Source organism: Trichechus manatus, unplaced genomic scaffold (genome assembly GCF_000243295.1).
Source record: "Trichechus manatus latirostris isolate Lorelei unplaced genomic scaffold, TriManLat1.0 scaffold00010, whole genome shotgun sequence".
Lineage (NCBI taxonomy): Eukaryota > Metazoa > Chordata > Mammalia > Sirenia > Trichechidae > Trichechus > Trichechus manatus.
The window spans coordinates 15462286-15477115 of NW_004443946.1; the positions used below are offsets into that span (position 1 = coordinate 15462286).

At 36.8% G+C, this 14830-nt stretch overlaps 1 protein-coding gene across 5 annotated transcripts in view; it reads right to left on the reverse strand.

The window, feature by feature from the left end:
- Positions 1–3414: 3414 nt before the first annotated feature.
- The window catches only part of PPP2R5E (protein phosphatase 2 regulatory subunit B'epsilon), a 166277-nt gene continuing 154861 nt past the window's right edge, over positions 3415–14830 (reverse strand). For all 5 annotated transcript variants that reach the window (XM_004370937.2, XM_012560046.2, XM_023726264.1 and 2 more), the window contains 3 exons: positions 10857–10984; positions 8741–8842; positions 3415–4580 (listed from right to left, as the gene is read on the reverse strand). In XM_004370937.2, the coding sequence (XP_004370994.1) occupies positions 4481–4580; positions 8741–8842; positions 10857–10984 (330 nt within the window). In that variant the 3' untranslated portion in view covers positions 3415–4480. The remainder of the gene's footprint in view (positions 4581–8740; positions 8843–10856; positions 10985–14830) is intronic.

The window sequence follows — 14830 nt, forward strand, 5'->3', positions numbered from 1 at the left end:
TTTGGGAGCACCTTCATGTTTTGTTTCTGTTACCGCTTTGAAGAAAGTAAGTCAATTCCAAAGAAAGACATTTTAAACTCCAAGTGATTAAGACTCAGCTTGCATTTTTGCTGTGTTTAAAAAGGATGTAGCATATTTGAGCCAGAGCTGGGAGATTGTTTTGAGGCATTTTAACTTTAATGTGGATCAGAAGTCTTCATTCATTGTCTAGTTGAGCCAGTCTATAATTTTCATATGCAACTTTTCATATCAAAAACGTTTCATTTTTATGTCTACCAACAAACAGATGCTGTTTAAAAAAAGAAAAAAACAGAAACAAATACACAGACCTAAATTTAAAACCAGTCATGGATCACATGATTTCTAAAGAGGAAAATGAACTTTTGCTGCCCTCTCCTGCTAAAACAATGAAATACTAAAATACCAAAAGGCTTAAGAAGCTAGAGCAAAATCCTCAAACCAAAAGCAATGGGCATGTCAATTTCTTCATACTTTAGTCAAAAATCAGACAACAACCAGAAAATGTATTGGTAATATTTATATTTGAAAGTTCCCCATTGATACATGAAGTCTGGATTACAACTTATTTACACTGAGTGATTTCAAAAAAAAATAAAGGAAGAGAGAGAGAGAAAGGGAAGGAAGAAAAGGAAACCTATACTCATAGACATCATAATATGGGATGTTTATTTCCAAGACAGATACTACCGCTGCTATCGTGCACAAGAAGCAGCACAAATTAACATTCTGCTAGATCAAACTTCACTCAACTTTCTCTCAAGATGCACAATCCTTCTTTTAGATTCCCAAAATTAAATATTTGGGAATATAAAATGCATTGCCAATACACCTGCTAGAAAAATCCTCTGTGGCTCATTCCTTCACTCGACTCAGAGAAGCAGCTGAGCCAGAATACAAAAATAAAAATATTCATGTGCAAATAAAACATCACTGATCATGTCTGGTGCCACCTTTTTTGCTACAGATGACTGTCACATTGTGTAACATTGGTGAGAGCATCAAAAGAGAGAATGTTTTCACTTCCTGGGTCAGGTCAGTGCATCCAATTAAAGAGAAAATGCAAAACAGAACAAAGGGGGGGAAAAAAAGACTCTAAACACTTAAAAATGCCAATAACATCCATACATCTTCCCTTCCCCACCCCCCACCCTCACAAAAAAATAAAAAAGCTTTTAAAGCTCTAAATATACTTTTTTTTTTCTTTCTTTCCATAGTGTGACTGAGCCTAGGGCCATACTTTTAAGTACAGCAGGTGCAATTATAAGCAATTCCTGGCTCTGCACTCCGGACTCTCCCACGCAGAGGACGTACAAAATAAATTAAACCCCTCCACTTAGGCAAGCGAGCCCATGATGAAGGAGTGTGACCCTGCTTGTGAGTATCCAGCGGCATCAAGGGCATTATTTCTTTCTTTACTTTTTTATTTTTTATTATTTTATTTTATAAAAAACACTCAGATGTTGGCAAGAGCAAAATATAATAAAATTAAGAAGGACAATAACTAAACACTGAGGGAAAACAACCAGGGACGCTTACACGATGAGAAAAGGAACGCATGCTCAATTCAAAGTACGAGATGGGTCAATTCACTCACATACCTGTTCTAGGCCCACAGCCTAAGGCCTTGGCATCATTCTAAACCACAGGGTTTTTGTTTTTTCTTCCAAAGACACTCTGAATCCTATCCCTAAAACCAATATGGTAGGGACAAGTTTGGAGTGATCAACACTCGCTAACTACAGTATTTGCTATTTTAAAAATATATTTATATATAGTTCTGGGAATTATGAAGCAAACAAAATATAACACAGAGATGCATTTGTCACAATTACCTCAAGTTGCAGCAACAGCAGAATTGTAGGAAGGGACAAGGAGAGAGGGTTGCTGCAAATGCAGCAAGTATGTCCTTAAATATGTCACATAGTGCAACAGTCAGATCACCTCAGTTACTCGTGTCCCTGGACACAACATGACAAATGTCACATTGTCACGTTCAGTTAAAATAGAAAAGACTGTTTCTTCTCAGAAGTTGCCCTATGAATTTTAGACATATACCTATAACTGCTTCTTTAAATATGTCTAAAATTTGGCTTTATTCTTCCCAGTTTGGAATGATCAACATATAAAATTGACATGAAAGATTTCTGCGTATGTAGTTCTCACCTTAACTGAGGACAGGATCCTGGCCTTTCTCATTTCAAATGACTGCATTTCATGCCAATGGACACAGATACTTCATAAATCTATGATCTTTTGTCCTCTACTTAAAAAGATGAATTAACAGCAAACAAAAGTTTAGACTATCAAAAATAAATGGGATGCATAGTCGAAACCAAAGGGCTAAAATCAAAAGGGCTAAAGAAAGATGATTTGTTACAAATTTATTTTTTATCTTTAGTATTTGAACTTGCATCTTTGCTCCAGCGCTTTTAAAGTTGTTTCATCTTTGGCAGCCTGTGCCAACTTTACACTGAATCTCCTCTTTAAGAAAAAAAAAAAAAATCTATTTATTCCATTAAACCATGGTGTGTTTGGCATTTCATATGACTCTTTTACTGCTGTTTCTTTTCCAGAATTAACAATGCCAAGTTTCTAAAGTTACAAAGTTACTGAGATGACAATATCCATAATTAGCTGACTTTTACACACAATCTGTAACCTGATAATCCTGAAACACTTAATAGGGGAGAAAGGTTAGGGGCTTTTTTGCTTTTTCCCCTTTTTCTTGGAAACAATAAAACTGCATATTCTACTTTCTATTTAAATGGAAGGAAGAAAATATACAAGCCCATATTTATATTGTATTTCTATTAAGAGCAACAACAGTTCATATGTTCATGTTTGCTACTATCACAATTCAACACATGAACACAGAATCAGCTCTATACCACGAATACTGCTGGAGGGATGGTTTAGGATTATCAACTCACTACTGCTGTGTTCAGAACAAGCAAAAGCATCCCGGCAATCAATCCCAAAACATGTATCTTTCAGTACATAATAATGCAACTGCATTAGGTAAGTACATACTGCATACAAGTTTTATCAGCGTATTATCTACCCAAGGTGTAAGATTCCTCTTTTAAATACAAAGCAGAGAGCCAATAAGATATATCTACAGTACAGCCCTAGATTTTGTTTTTTTCCTTAAACAATTTGGTCAGAATGCACCTTTGATATAAAAGCATTTTTAAACTTTATTATTAATACTCAGGACATAAGGAATTTCCAGATTTTTCAGTAGCATTTGTAGAACCACTTTTGGTAACAAATACAGTAGTTAGGAATACGCATCCAATTCAGAATGCATAATAATGTGTATCCTGAATCCTTTCTGGCTAAAAACAGGGCTGGCGCTGTGATGAGATAAAGAGCAAGAATCTACAAAAAACATTGCAACATGTTTTTGTGTTTTTTTTTTTTTCCCCAGAGGTTACATCCTCTTTTGCTGGAATACTTTATAAATACATATTAAAAAGTAAGGCAACAACTCCAAACAGTCCAAGCTGTTTGCTCAACTCTTTTCCCCAATCAGATTCGCAATCCTTGGCAATTAATTTCATGGTTGTACTGTTTAGTGTTTGTCTTTCTTATTTCAAAATGGTCCAAATGTTTTACTGACATTTCTAAAACGTCTCTGGTATGTGTGTTCAATGATGTATGCAACTAATACTGGTCAGGTACTGAAGCCTGTGATGTCCCAGGGCCTGTTTTCAAAGGATTCAAGACATTGATTCAGATTCACCATAAACTGATGCAATGAATCCAAAACTCCCTTCCCTACCATGTTTATCACCTCTTCTCTTTTACTCCTAATTTTAAGACTAAAGGAGTACCAGGACTACCTGGTTACTGGAAAGATGTTCACCCCAGTACACAAAACTTTTATCAGGGACCTTTATAATTCATGGCCCCGTTCCATGTGGACATTCAACTCATGAAGATGTGCAAAAGGAAAAAGATGTCAAATTACAGTCAAGTTATCCAGACGAGGATGTTATACAAACTTATAAGGAAATGACAGTCTTTTTCTTCCATTTACTATAAATACATTTAACAGCTTAGCAGAAAGACAAGCTAAATTTAAGATTGTTCACATTTGAAAATTGTATCATACTCTCTGCTAATGATAAATAAGGAAATCCTGACAATGGAATTTTAACACAGCAATTTCATCAACAGATCTCTGAAGACTGCTTTTTTTTTTTTAAAGAGGGTTAGAACAATGATTATGTTTGCAAAGTTCTGAGAAGTCCATCTACTGTCCAAACTTTGGATTGAAGTCCTTATTTTGTTTTTCCTTTACTTAGAGACAGGTAGGTATATACAGTGCTGTTGTAATAATGAAACAAATGTGAAATCTACTGTAAAGTTGCACAATACAGAAAACTGTTGCTCCATCTTCTACTACATAAATGTGTGACTCCACAGGTTAGTAATGTTGTTGTCATTATTTTTGTTAAGTTGGAATTATCCCATCACGTCTAAGACCTCTCTTTAACTCCAGATCCTCCAATTTTTTCCACAGTTCTTCACGCTCCTTTTCTTTCTTTTTCTCACTAGGGAAGGAAATAGAATATAGTGTAAACAACCAAGAAAGTTTAAAGAGATTATCCAACAATAACTGCCTCTAACATACTTCTCCCCATGTATGTTTTAAAAATTCTTTGCAAAGTTTCACATTAATTATTGTGGGTGTTTTCTGCCTCTTCTTTTTTCTCTCTCTCTTGCTCTCTTTCTGACACTTAGACATAAAAGTAGTATTAATGAACAGAGTAGATGATAAGAATATTTTAAGATTTCACATTAATATTCCTTTTTATTTAGCTTAATACAAAAAATTAACCTCAAAATTTCTGAGAAAAAAAGGGAATTGTTTATATGTATCAGTATCCTGAAACCAAGGGCACATTAGTGATTTACAGCTGGGTCTTAGTTAGAATCTAGTCTTCTCATTGTCTCCAAATACAGTTTTTCAAACAGAATGCTGGAGGTGACATTAATTCAGAAAATGCTATACATCAAGAAAATATACCTCTCCTTTATTAATGTCTATTTTTCATGTATCATGTACATTTAAACTCTACAGCAGAATCTTGCCTTTACAAGTATTCACTGACCACAAAATCCAAATTATTAACTTATTTTGTACCTATATACACAACTAAACACACTTCCTTTCGGATTTCAGTTTTAATGATCTGGACAGAACTGGATAGATCTGGATAGAACATTATGTATTAAATTTTTAATGTACCAACCCTTCAAATTTGGCAAATCGATTAGTAAGTTCTAGACTTCCAGATTTCACTGTCTGGTAAAATTAGCAAAAAAAGCGGATGTCCAAAATAGGGTAAAAAATCTGTTGCCGTCGAGTCAATTCTGACTCATAGCGACCCAACAGGACAGAGGAGAACTGCCCCATAAGGGTTTCCAAGGAGCAGCTGGTGGATTTGAACTGCCAACCTTTTGGTTAGCAGCCGAGCTCTTAACCAATGCACCATGAGGGCTCCAAAATACGGTCAACAAATTTTATTTTGCCAAGGACATTTTAAAATCAACATATTTTAAAAAAAGAAAAGATGTTTTAACACCAAGCAAGAAGTACATAATCCATAAATACATGACTATAATGTAAATTAAATAAATTCACCTTTATTAAGAGAATTCACTATTTTCTCCCTAGTTTTCTCATGTTATGGCAAGCCAATAAAAAGCAGACCCAGATGACATTTGTGAATCTATGAATTCAGACAATTCCTGGGAATGGAGGCTCTGCCATCCCAGGCATGGAATGTGGGCCTTGGCTATCTCACTTGGCAAGGATTTAACTTCAGTCAGTACAATATTTACACAGGGAAACATCGTGGGTTAAGTAAAATTTGTATTTAAATTCTTTTCAACTAAATTCCAATGTCTCATATTTTTTATGTCATCTTCATTTTTTTAAAAGTTATTTTAATAGTATCTATAGCAACAGAAATTAATCTTCACCCTCCTCTAAAAAAAAACCCTCTAGAAATATTCGAGTAATTTTATATTCTTCTTCCACTAAAGTGTTGAGGGAATATTTAATTACATAATATAGTAATTAATATGATTATTTCATAGTTAATATTTTGGTAATTTATGCTTTGTTTACTATAATTAGTTTCAGCTACCTCAAATGCAATCTGCACAATATGAATTTCAGTAGACATATTAGCTTTCAACCAGTTACCTATTTGTTCATTTTGACCCTGGAAAAACATATTTACAGGGCAGTAAGAGTCACGATTAGATAATCTCCAATCACTATGGATTCTAGATTTGGAACTGTACAGCAAGTTATGTGGCAAAATAACACTTCTGGTTTCTCAGTACAGTTTTGGAGATAATATTAGGTCTAACTAAATCTTATCAGAGAACACTGACCTGAGTATATAGAAATCAATTCTATAAATCCTGTTGAGTTTCAGTACATATGACCTTTATTTGAGAAGATAAAGGAGCATTAAGCAAGGGCTTGGGAACTTTTCTCAACTGAAAAACAGCTCAAGCATACATCAGGTTCATATTGCCCTAATTTGCAGTTTAAATTAAGTGTTGACATCATTTAAAACACTCATCAACTGCTCGTGAAGCATTTCATTCATGTTCTTGATCAAGAGTTTCACGGCATTCAATGCAATTTGTCCTGAGGGGCTTTTCTTCCAGATTAACTTTATGCTGAGTTAGCATACATCTTTCACACTGACAACTTTATCTTCAAAAACTCTAAATATTTCTGATATGGTTACTGTCACCCCCATTCTTTCCCACATTTCTTCCTCCCTGTAGGTGGTAATTTTAAAACTTAACCACAATGTCATGCTAGGGATACTGTCAAATTCTCTTCCAGTTTCAATATTACACGGCACTAATATTGGCATATGCATCTAACAGTGTTAGATACTTATTCCACCCACCATTTTCGGGTTTGTGCTACCTAAAAATTGATTTGATCTTAACTGAAACTATTAACTTCTTGCCATCCAGAAGTGAAATCCTCCAGCTCTTCTCTGACAATACTACACAAATCTCGTTAATCTCTATTCTTGTATCTAGGGAGAAACCAATGTTTCCCATGAATCTAGAACAATCTTCTATCGTTCATTTGACAAAGTATTACCCTTGCTTTAAAAACAAAAAATCTTTGTTTAATTAAGAAAGATCAATCACTATAAATCACTTTAATGCCAGGTAATCAGAATCAACTTCATAGTACTGTCTATTCCTGGTCTATGACATGCTAATAATTTTTCCTTCCCTTAGTTAATTTTTATCTTTTCAAGAGTTTGGTTTATTTAATTTAGACATTAAATGATCATAAAACAGTTTTATCCTAACCCATTACTGAAGTTCAATAAATATAAACCAATCAATTTGACTATTTTAGAAATTAGGTCTTCAATACTCTTGATGCCATTCTACAGATTTAACCCTTGTTCAAGGACAATAATAACAACGGGCTTTTTGTTGCTATAAAAGAGAGGACATTACGCACGCACACTCTTTAATGGTACATCACCTTATTAAAATGTGCCCTTGTCTCCATTTTTAAAATAGTATTTTTTAAAGATTTTAAGTTTGGGGAAAGGAGGATTACTAGAAAGTTAATGATTTTGAAACTGAAAATACAACAAATTAAAAGTTGTTGAAATCCCAAGTATGACACCACTAAAAAAAAATTTTTTTAATTAAAAAAAAAAACATTGCTGGCCAGTCAATTCCAACTCATAAAGAACCTACAGGACAGAGCAGAACTGTCCCTATAGGGTTCCCAAGGCTGTAAATCTATACAGAAGCATATCTTTCTCCCACAGAGTGGCTGATGGGTTCAAAATGCTGACCTTTTAGTTAGCAGCTGAGTGCTTAATCACTGTACCACCAGGGCTCTACATATTCCAAAATTCATATTTATCCTAACATTGTGGTAAAAAACCTGTCTACAGTTAAAAACTTGCTATATTCCCTAATAAAACTGCCTTTCAAGAAACCATATCCCAGTAACTAAAAAAACACATCACTGAAATGGTCCTTTACCTCTGCCACCAAACCTTTCTCCTCTTCGCTCTTCTTATCAGTAAAATAAAAGTAACACATTCAAACTCGGGCTAAGCAAGAAGCAAGGGAACCACAAGTATGGTCTTATGGTCTCTTAAACATTTCCAGATTTCTAGAATATCTGACTGTTCATCTCCATGTTCGTCTTGCTGCCCTTTAAATTATAATGAATTTGTTGGGCTCTAGAGTAGAAAGTAAGTTCTGGGCCAAAAAACTAGACAAATGGTGCCTCATAACTCACGCTGCTGGAGTGAAGTACAAGATCAGCCTAATTCTAGGTCAGATAAAGTTTAGAATTGGGATGAATCCAGATGGCAAACTATCTGATGGTTTCTCCTAAGTGGGCCTGAAATACCAGTTATGTGTCAGGCTCTCGACCCTAAGGCGGAACTGAACTATTATTGAAGGAAAGGGAGGAAAGCAGGCTTTATCAAAATGATACTGTCACAAGCTTCGTTACCCAGTGGCACACTTGTAAGGACACAGCTAATGAGCATGCAAAAATGAATATATAAATAAATAAAATGGTGCTGCTTATGATTTCGGGCGCAATTAGGCAACTTCAGCAAAGAGCAAGAAAAGAACTCGATAGATAGCTTTATTCACAGCTGACAAAAAAGCTTTAAAAAGTTACCGCTGACGATCTGACTTGTATGTGGCTGTCAGCTCATCAAACATGGTGCTGTTCATTTCCATAAATGCCTTCAACACATTGTACACTAATGCCACAATAGCCCTGTGAAGCACAGAGAAAAGGAAACATTTCGGTTATCCTTAATAGGATGCTGAATAAAGAAAGCGTAGGCACTTTTGTTCAAGTGAGCCTCTCGTTTTGCATAGTCTATCTCCATTCCTTTTTAGTTGAACAACTAGAAATGACCTCCAGTTCATTTACGCATTAAGAGAGTTATATTCTTTAGTATTCAAGGCAAGAGATCTTTCTGCGGGATTGGTAGGATTAAAAAAAAAAAAAATCTAATTCTGCCCTTCTAATTATTGGTACCCAGAATAGACTTACTGTGGGCACTACATAATTAAAAGGCAAGTATAAAAATAAAGCAACTTCACACTAAAAAATGAGCACCTGTGCACCTGTGCTAGGACTAACCTTAGAGACCTGTATTTGCATAGAATTTTATTTTTAAAGGAATAACATACATAATTCATCAAAATCAAAAGCTGTTCCCATGGAAACACATACTCTCTCTCTCTATATATATATATGTATTAACTGTTCATATTCAAGGAAATGACACCAAACCCCTGTAAGCTGGGCAGTAATATGAGTTATTTTTCTAGTTGTGATTTGCATGGGTCCATCCATTCCTGCTTGGTCCCCTTGCTGACCCAACCCACATGCTGTTAAGATAATTGGCAAGCTGGTGATATCTGCTAGTGGCTGTGGAACATTGCACAGCTACATAGCCAAAATGGCGGCCCTTGCTTATCTAGTGAAAGAATAAGCTCTTGGGGCACTGTGAGGACTGTGCCATGATAGGCTTCATATTTCACAGACTGGGTCTAAATAGCTTTGCCTGCTGCAGAAACACACTTCGCTTCCATTTTGAAACAAATGTATTCCCACTACAATAGAAAAAGGTATCGGTAATAATTAAGGCATATGTTAAATAAATGAGTTTGACGCTTCCAAAGCATTTACAAGAAAGTGTACTTGTGGTGGTGTTTCTGCCCTGTGCCCAATAAAAAGAAAAATGAAGCTAGCTCTTTCGTTTTAAGAACTGACCTTCTTCAAATGTGATGGGCAGCATTGGAAAAGGGCTGTTAAAGACACTCACTAGAACCACTCCTAAGTTCCTCAAGAGATTAGCTGAATACTGGGACTTAACTGTTTACCAGCTATTTATTTTTACAAGTTTTATTAATAAAATTTGCCAAATTTGAAAAAGGAGAAATAGGACATTTTACAATTACATGCAAAACTTTTAAAGACAAACATACTATGAATATTCCAAACTGTGACTACTAGTTTTTTTAATGCCACATTAAATTTGTTTTCAATCGCACAGAGAACTAGGCAGCACTATAAAAAATACAGAATGCTTTAATTTTCATAGGGCTAGATATTAACCTTACCCTGGAAGATTTTAAACTATTTTTCCCCCAGAAAATATGTATAAATAACTGAGTTTGTTGTTAAGAAATGGATCCTGCTAAAATGCAAATCTACTTAGATCATTTCCCTTATCACTCACTTGGTGAAGGCTCATCTTCTGGCACCCTGCTTTCTAGCCTCATCTTCCGGCACTCTCTCCCAAAGGCCTTGAGCTTTAGCCTTCCCAAGCTCACCGGTCTCTGAACTGAACAGGTGCTTCTTGCAGGTTGGTGCCTTTTTATGTGGTAGATGGACCCACTGTCTGAAAGGGCTTCCCCCATCCCATCCACCTGTCCTTTTAGATTCAGTTCAAGTACCACCTCCTTATCAATATCCACAAGCCTCCTCCCCTCTCAGTTCCAGAGTGTCCCCAAAATATCCCTGCTACATTCACAGGTCAGGGAACCCAGGAAGTAAACAGGTATTTTAATAAAACAGCACTTCAAACCCTATTTTATAAAATACCTGTGTACTTGTGGGTCTTCTTAACCAGTCAGTGAATTCCTAAAAGGTTGGGATTTTATCTTTTCACGTACCTTTCTCCAACAACAAGTACAATATCTGGCACATAGCAAGCATTAAAAACATTTTATTAAGCAAAAGGAAAGGAAGGAGGGAGGGAACTGTGAAAACCTACGGATTCCAATGTTCTTTAGAAATCCTATAAAGACTGGAAAACATGATGGGAAGGATGACATTAGAGTTTTCTTCTATTAAACTCATGATATATTCATTATTCCAATAATAGAGTGCCCTTTCTGCCACCTTTGGAAAAAAGAAAAAAAAAAATTAAGACAGAAAAATACAAAAATTATAACCTTTCCAAATAAAATGTATTTTAAGAGACTATTTTTTTTATCATTCAATCTAAAGTAAAATTAATCATATTTTACATCTTTGTGGATTTAAAATCTCTCAGAAAGTTCCAAAGAGGTTCATCAACTTGGGGAATGAAAAGAAGTAAGTTTTCCTACCTGCTTATTTATATTTTTCTCTTAATACTGCCCCTCTCATCTGAGTCCACATTTTCCCTGCATAGCTCCCAAGCCCCAAACATCTTAATCTTACTTGTATACACCAGTGTTTTCCTCATCACTTTAACCCATCTTACAGATCTCCCTTACACATAATCTCTTTCATCCCATACACTTCAGATGAGCCATAGGGTGATTCAGTAAACAGCTGCTGAGGGCAAGTCACCTGCCCATCCCTGCATAGTATCTGCCTTTGTTAAGTAGCTCCTTTGGGCCAAACACTGTGCCAGTACTGCAGGTAAACCGTACATCCTTACCACCATCCTAGGAGTAAGCATTATTTTCATTTTATAGATGAGAACACCGAGGTTCAGAAAGATCGGGTAACATGTCCAAGGTCACCCTGCCAGTAACTGGGAAAATCTGGGGACTCGTATCTAGTGCCCAGGCTCTTTCTGGTATTCATTTCTGGTCCCTTCCTTTGAATGGGGCAAACTAGAGGAAAGCCACTCAGTTTCTGGACTCAGGGACACTGAATGAACATACACACACTTGCATTCTTAAATCTCTTTTCTCTGCCCACCATATTACCGAATGACACTAACAGTATTTGATCTTCTTTTAATTGTTGTACTTTAAGTTTACAATTCAAGTTAGTGTCTCATACAAAAATTTATACATACGTTGTTATGTGACCCTAATTGCTCTCCCTATACTGTGACAACACACTCCTCCTTTCTACCTCTGATTTCCCATGTCCATGCAACCAGTCCTAACCCTCTCCTGCCTTCTCATCTCACCTCTGGACAGAATCTGCCCATGTAGTTTCATGTATCTACTTGAGCTAAGAAGCACTCTCTTCACAAGTATCATTTTATGTCCCATAGTCCAGTCTAATCTTTGTCTGAAGAGTTGGTCTCGGGAATGGTTTTAGTTCTGGGGTGACAGAGAGTCCAGGGGCCATGCTTTCTGGGGATGCTCCAGTCTCAGTCAGACCATTAAGTCTGGTCTTTTTACTAGAATAAAAGTTCTCCACCCCACTCTTCTCATGCTCCATCAGGGACTCTCTGTTGTGTTCCCTGTCAGGGCAGTCATTGGTGGTAGCTGCGCACCGTCTAGTTCTTCTGGTCTCAGGCTGATGCGGTCTCTGGTTTATGTGACCTTTTCTGTCTCTTGGGCTAATACTTTCCTTGTGACTTTGGTGTGCTTCATTCTCCTTTGGTCCAGGTGACTTGGGACCAATTGATGAATCTTAGATGGCCGTTCACTAGCTTTTAAGACTCCAGACACCGCTCACCAAAGTAGGATGCAGAACATTTTCTTAATAAACTTTGTTATGTCAATTGACCTAGATGTGTCCCGAAAGCATGACCCCAGACCCCCGCCCCTGCTACTCTGTCCCCCGAAGTGTTTGGTTGTATTCAGGAAACTTCTCAGCTTTGGTTTAGTCCAGTTGTGCTGACTTCTCCTGTAGTGTGTGCTGTCCTTCCCTTCACCTAAGATAATTCTTGTCTACTACCTAGTTAGTGAATACCCCTCTCGCTCCCTGCCTACCCTCATAACCATCAAACAATGTTTTCTTCTGTGTTTAAACCTTTTCTTGAGTTCTTCTAATAGTAGTTTTATACAATATTTGTCCTTTTGTGACTGACTACATTCACTCAGCATAATGTCTTCCAGATTCCTCCATGCTATAAGATGTTTCACGGATTCATCATTGTTCTTTACTGTTCTGCAGTATTCCACTGTGACACTAATAGTATTTGGTCAGCTGGGCCTGGGTTGCTCATCCTGGATTTTAAGAATTCACAGGAACACGTCAGAAATAAAAACTTCAGATCTCTAAAAAGAGTAGTTACATGGGAGATAAACAGCAATTTCCTTCATTCATAGAGATTAAGAAAGTGTTTATTTGAAGAAATAAAATGGTATAAAATGCACCCACCAAGAATCTCCGAGAAATTAGAACCTTTCCATTTACATTATTCAACTTAGATCAACAAAACCCTGAGACGCATCAGGCGTTAACCTCAAAAGTACAAAGAAAACAATTTATCATGATTGAATATTTACTATGTGCCAGGCACTGTGCTAAGTGTTTCATATATGTTATCTCATTTAATCCTCACAACCAACAGAGTTGTTCTTAGGTGTCACTGAGTTGACTCCAACTCACAGAGACACCATATATAACAGAACAAAACACTGTCCCGTCTTGTGCCATCCTCACAACAGTTGCTATGCTTGAGTTCACTGTTGCAGCCACTGTGTCAATTCGCCTCATTGAGGGTTTTTGCTGACCCTTTACCAAGCATCATGTCATTCTCCAGGAACTGGTCCCTCCCGATAACGTGTCCAAAGTATATGAGACAAAGTCTTGTCATCTTTGCTTCCAAGGAGCATTCTGGCTGTACTTCTTCCAAGACAGATTTGTTTGTTCTTCTGGCAATCCATGGGATATTCAATATTCTTTGCCAACATCATAATTCAAAGGCATCAATTCTTCTTCAGTCTTCCTTATTCACTGCCCAGCTTTCAAAGGCATATGAGGCGACTGAAAATACCATGGTTTGGGTCAGGGGCACTTTAATCTTCAAAGTGACATATCTGCTTTTAAACACTTTAATGAGGTCTTTTGTAGTAGATTTGCCCAACGCATTACATCGGTTGATTTCTTGACTGCTGCTTCCATGGGCGTTGACTGTGGATCCAAGTAAAATGAAATCCTTGGCAACTGCAATCTTTTCTCCATTTATCATGATGTTGCTTACTGGTCCATTGTGAGGATTTTTTTGTTATCTTTATGTTGAGGTGTAAACTATACTGAAGGCTAGTCTTTGATCTTCATCAATAAGTGCTTCAAGTCTACCTTCACGAAGCAACGCTGTCTGACCTGCATATCGCAGGTTGTTAATGAGTCTTCTCCTAATCCTGATGCCGTGTTCTTCTTCACACAGTCCATCTTCTTGAATTATTTGTTCAGCATACAGACTGAATGAGTATGGTGAAAGGATACAACCCTGACAAACACCTTTTCTGATTTTAAACCACTCAGTGTCCCCTTGATCTGTTTGACCGACTGCCTTTTGGTCTATGTGCAGGTTCTGCATGAACACAATTAAGTGTTTTGGAATTGCCATTCTTCGCAATGTTATCCATAATTTGTTATGATTCACCCAACTGAATGCCTTTGCATAGTCAATAAAACACAGGTAGACATCTTTCTGGTATTCTGTGCTTAAGCCAAGATCCAGCTGACATCAGCAATGATATCCTTTGTTCTATACCCTCTTCCAAATCCAGCTTGAATTTCTGGCAATTGCCTGTCGATGTACTGCTGCAACTGCTTTTGAATGATCTTCAGCAAAATTTTACTTGCATGTAATAGTAATGATATTGTTTGATAATTTCTGCATTCTACTGGATCACCTTTCTTTGGAATGGGCACAAATATGGATCTCTTCCAGTAGGTTGGCCAGGTACCCTTATTTCTATTTTGCAAATCAGGAAGCGGAGGCTCAGAGACGTTAAGCCATTGGTTCAAGGTCCCATGGCTAGCAAGTGGCAAACTCCAAAGTCCCTGCTCTCAATCTCTTTACTCTGTTACCCCTATGGAGCTTATATTCTGATGGGGTAA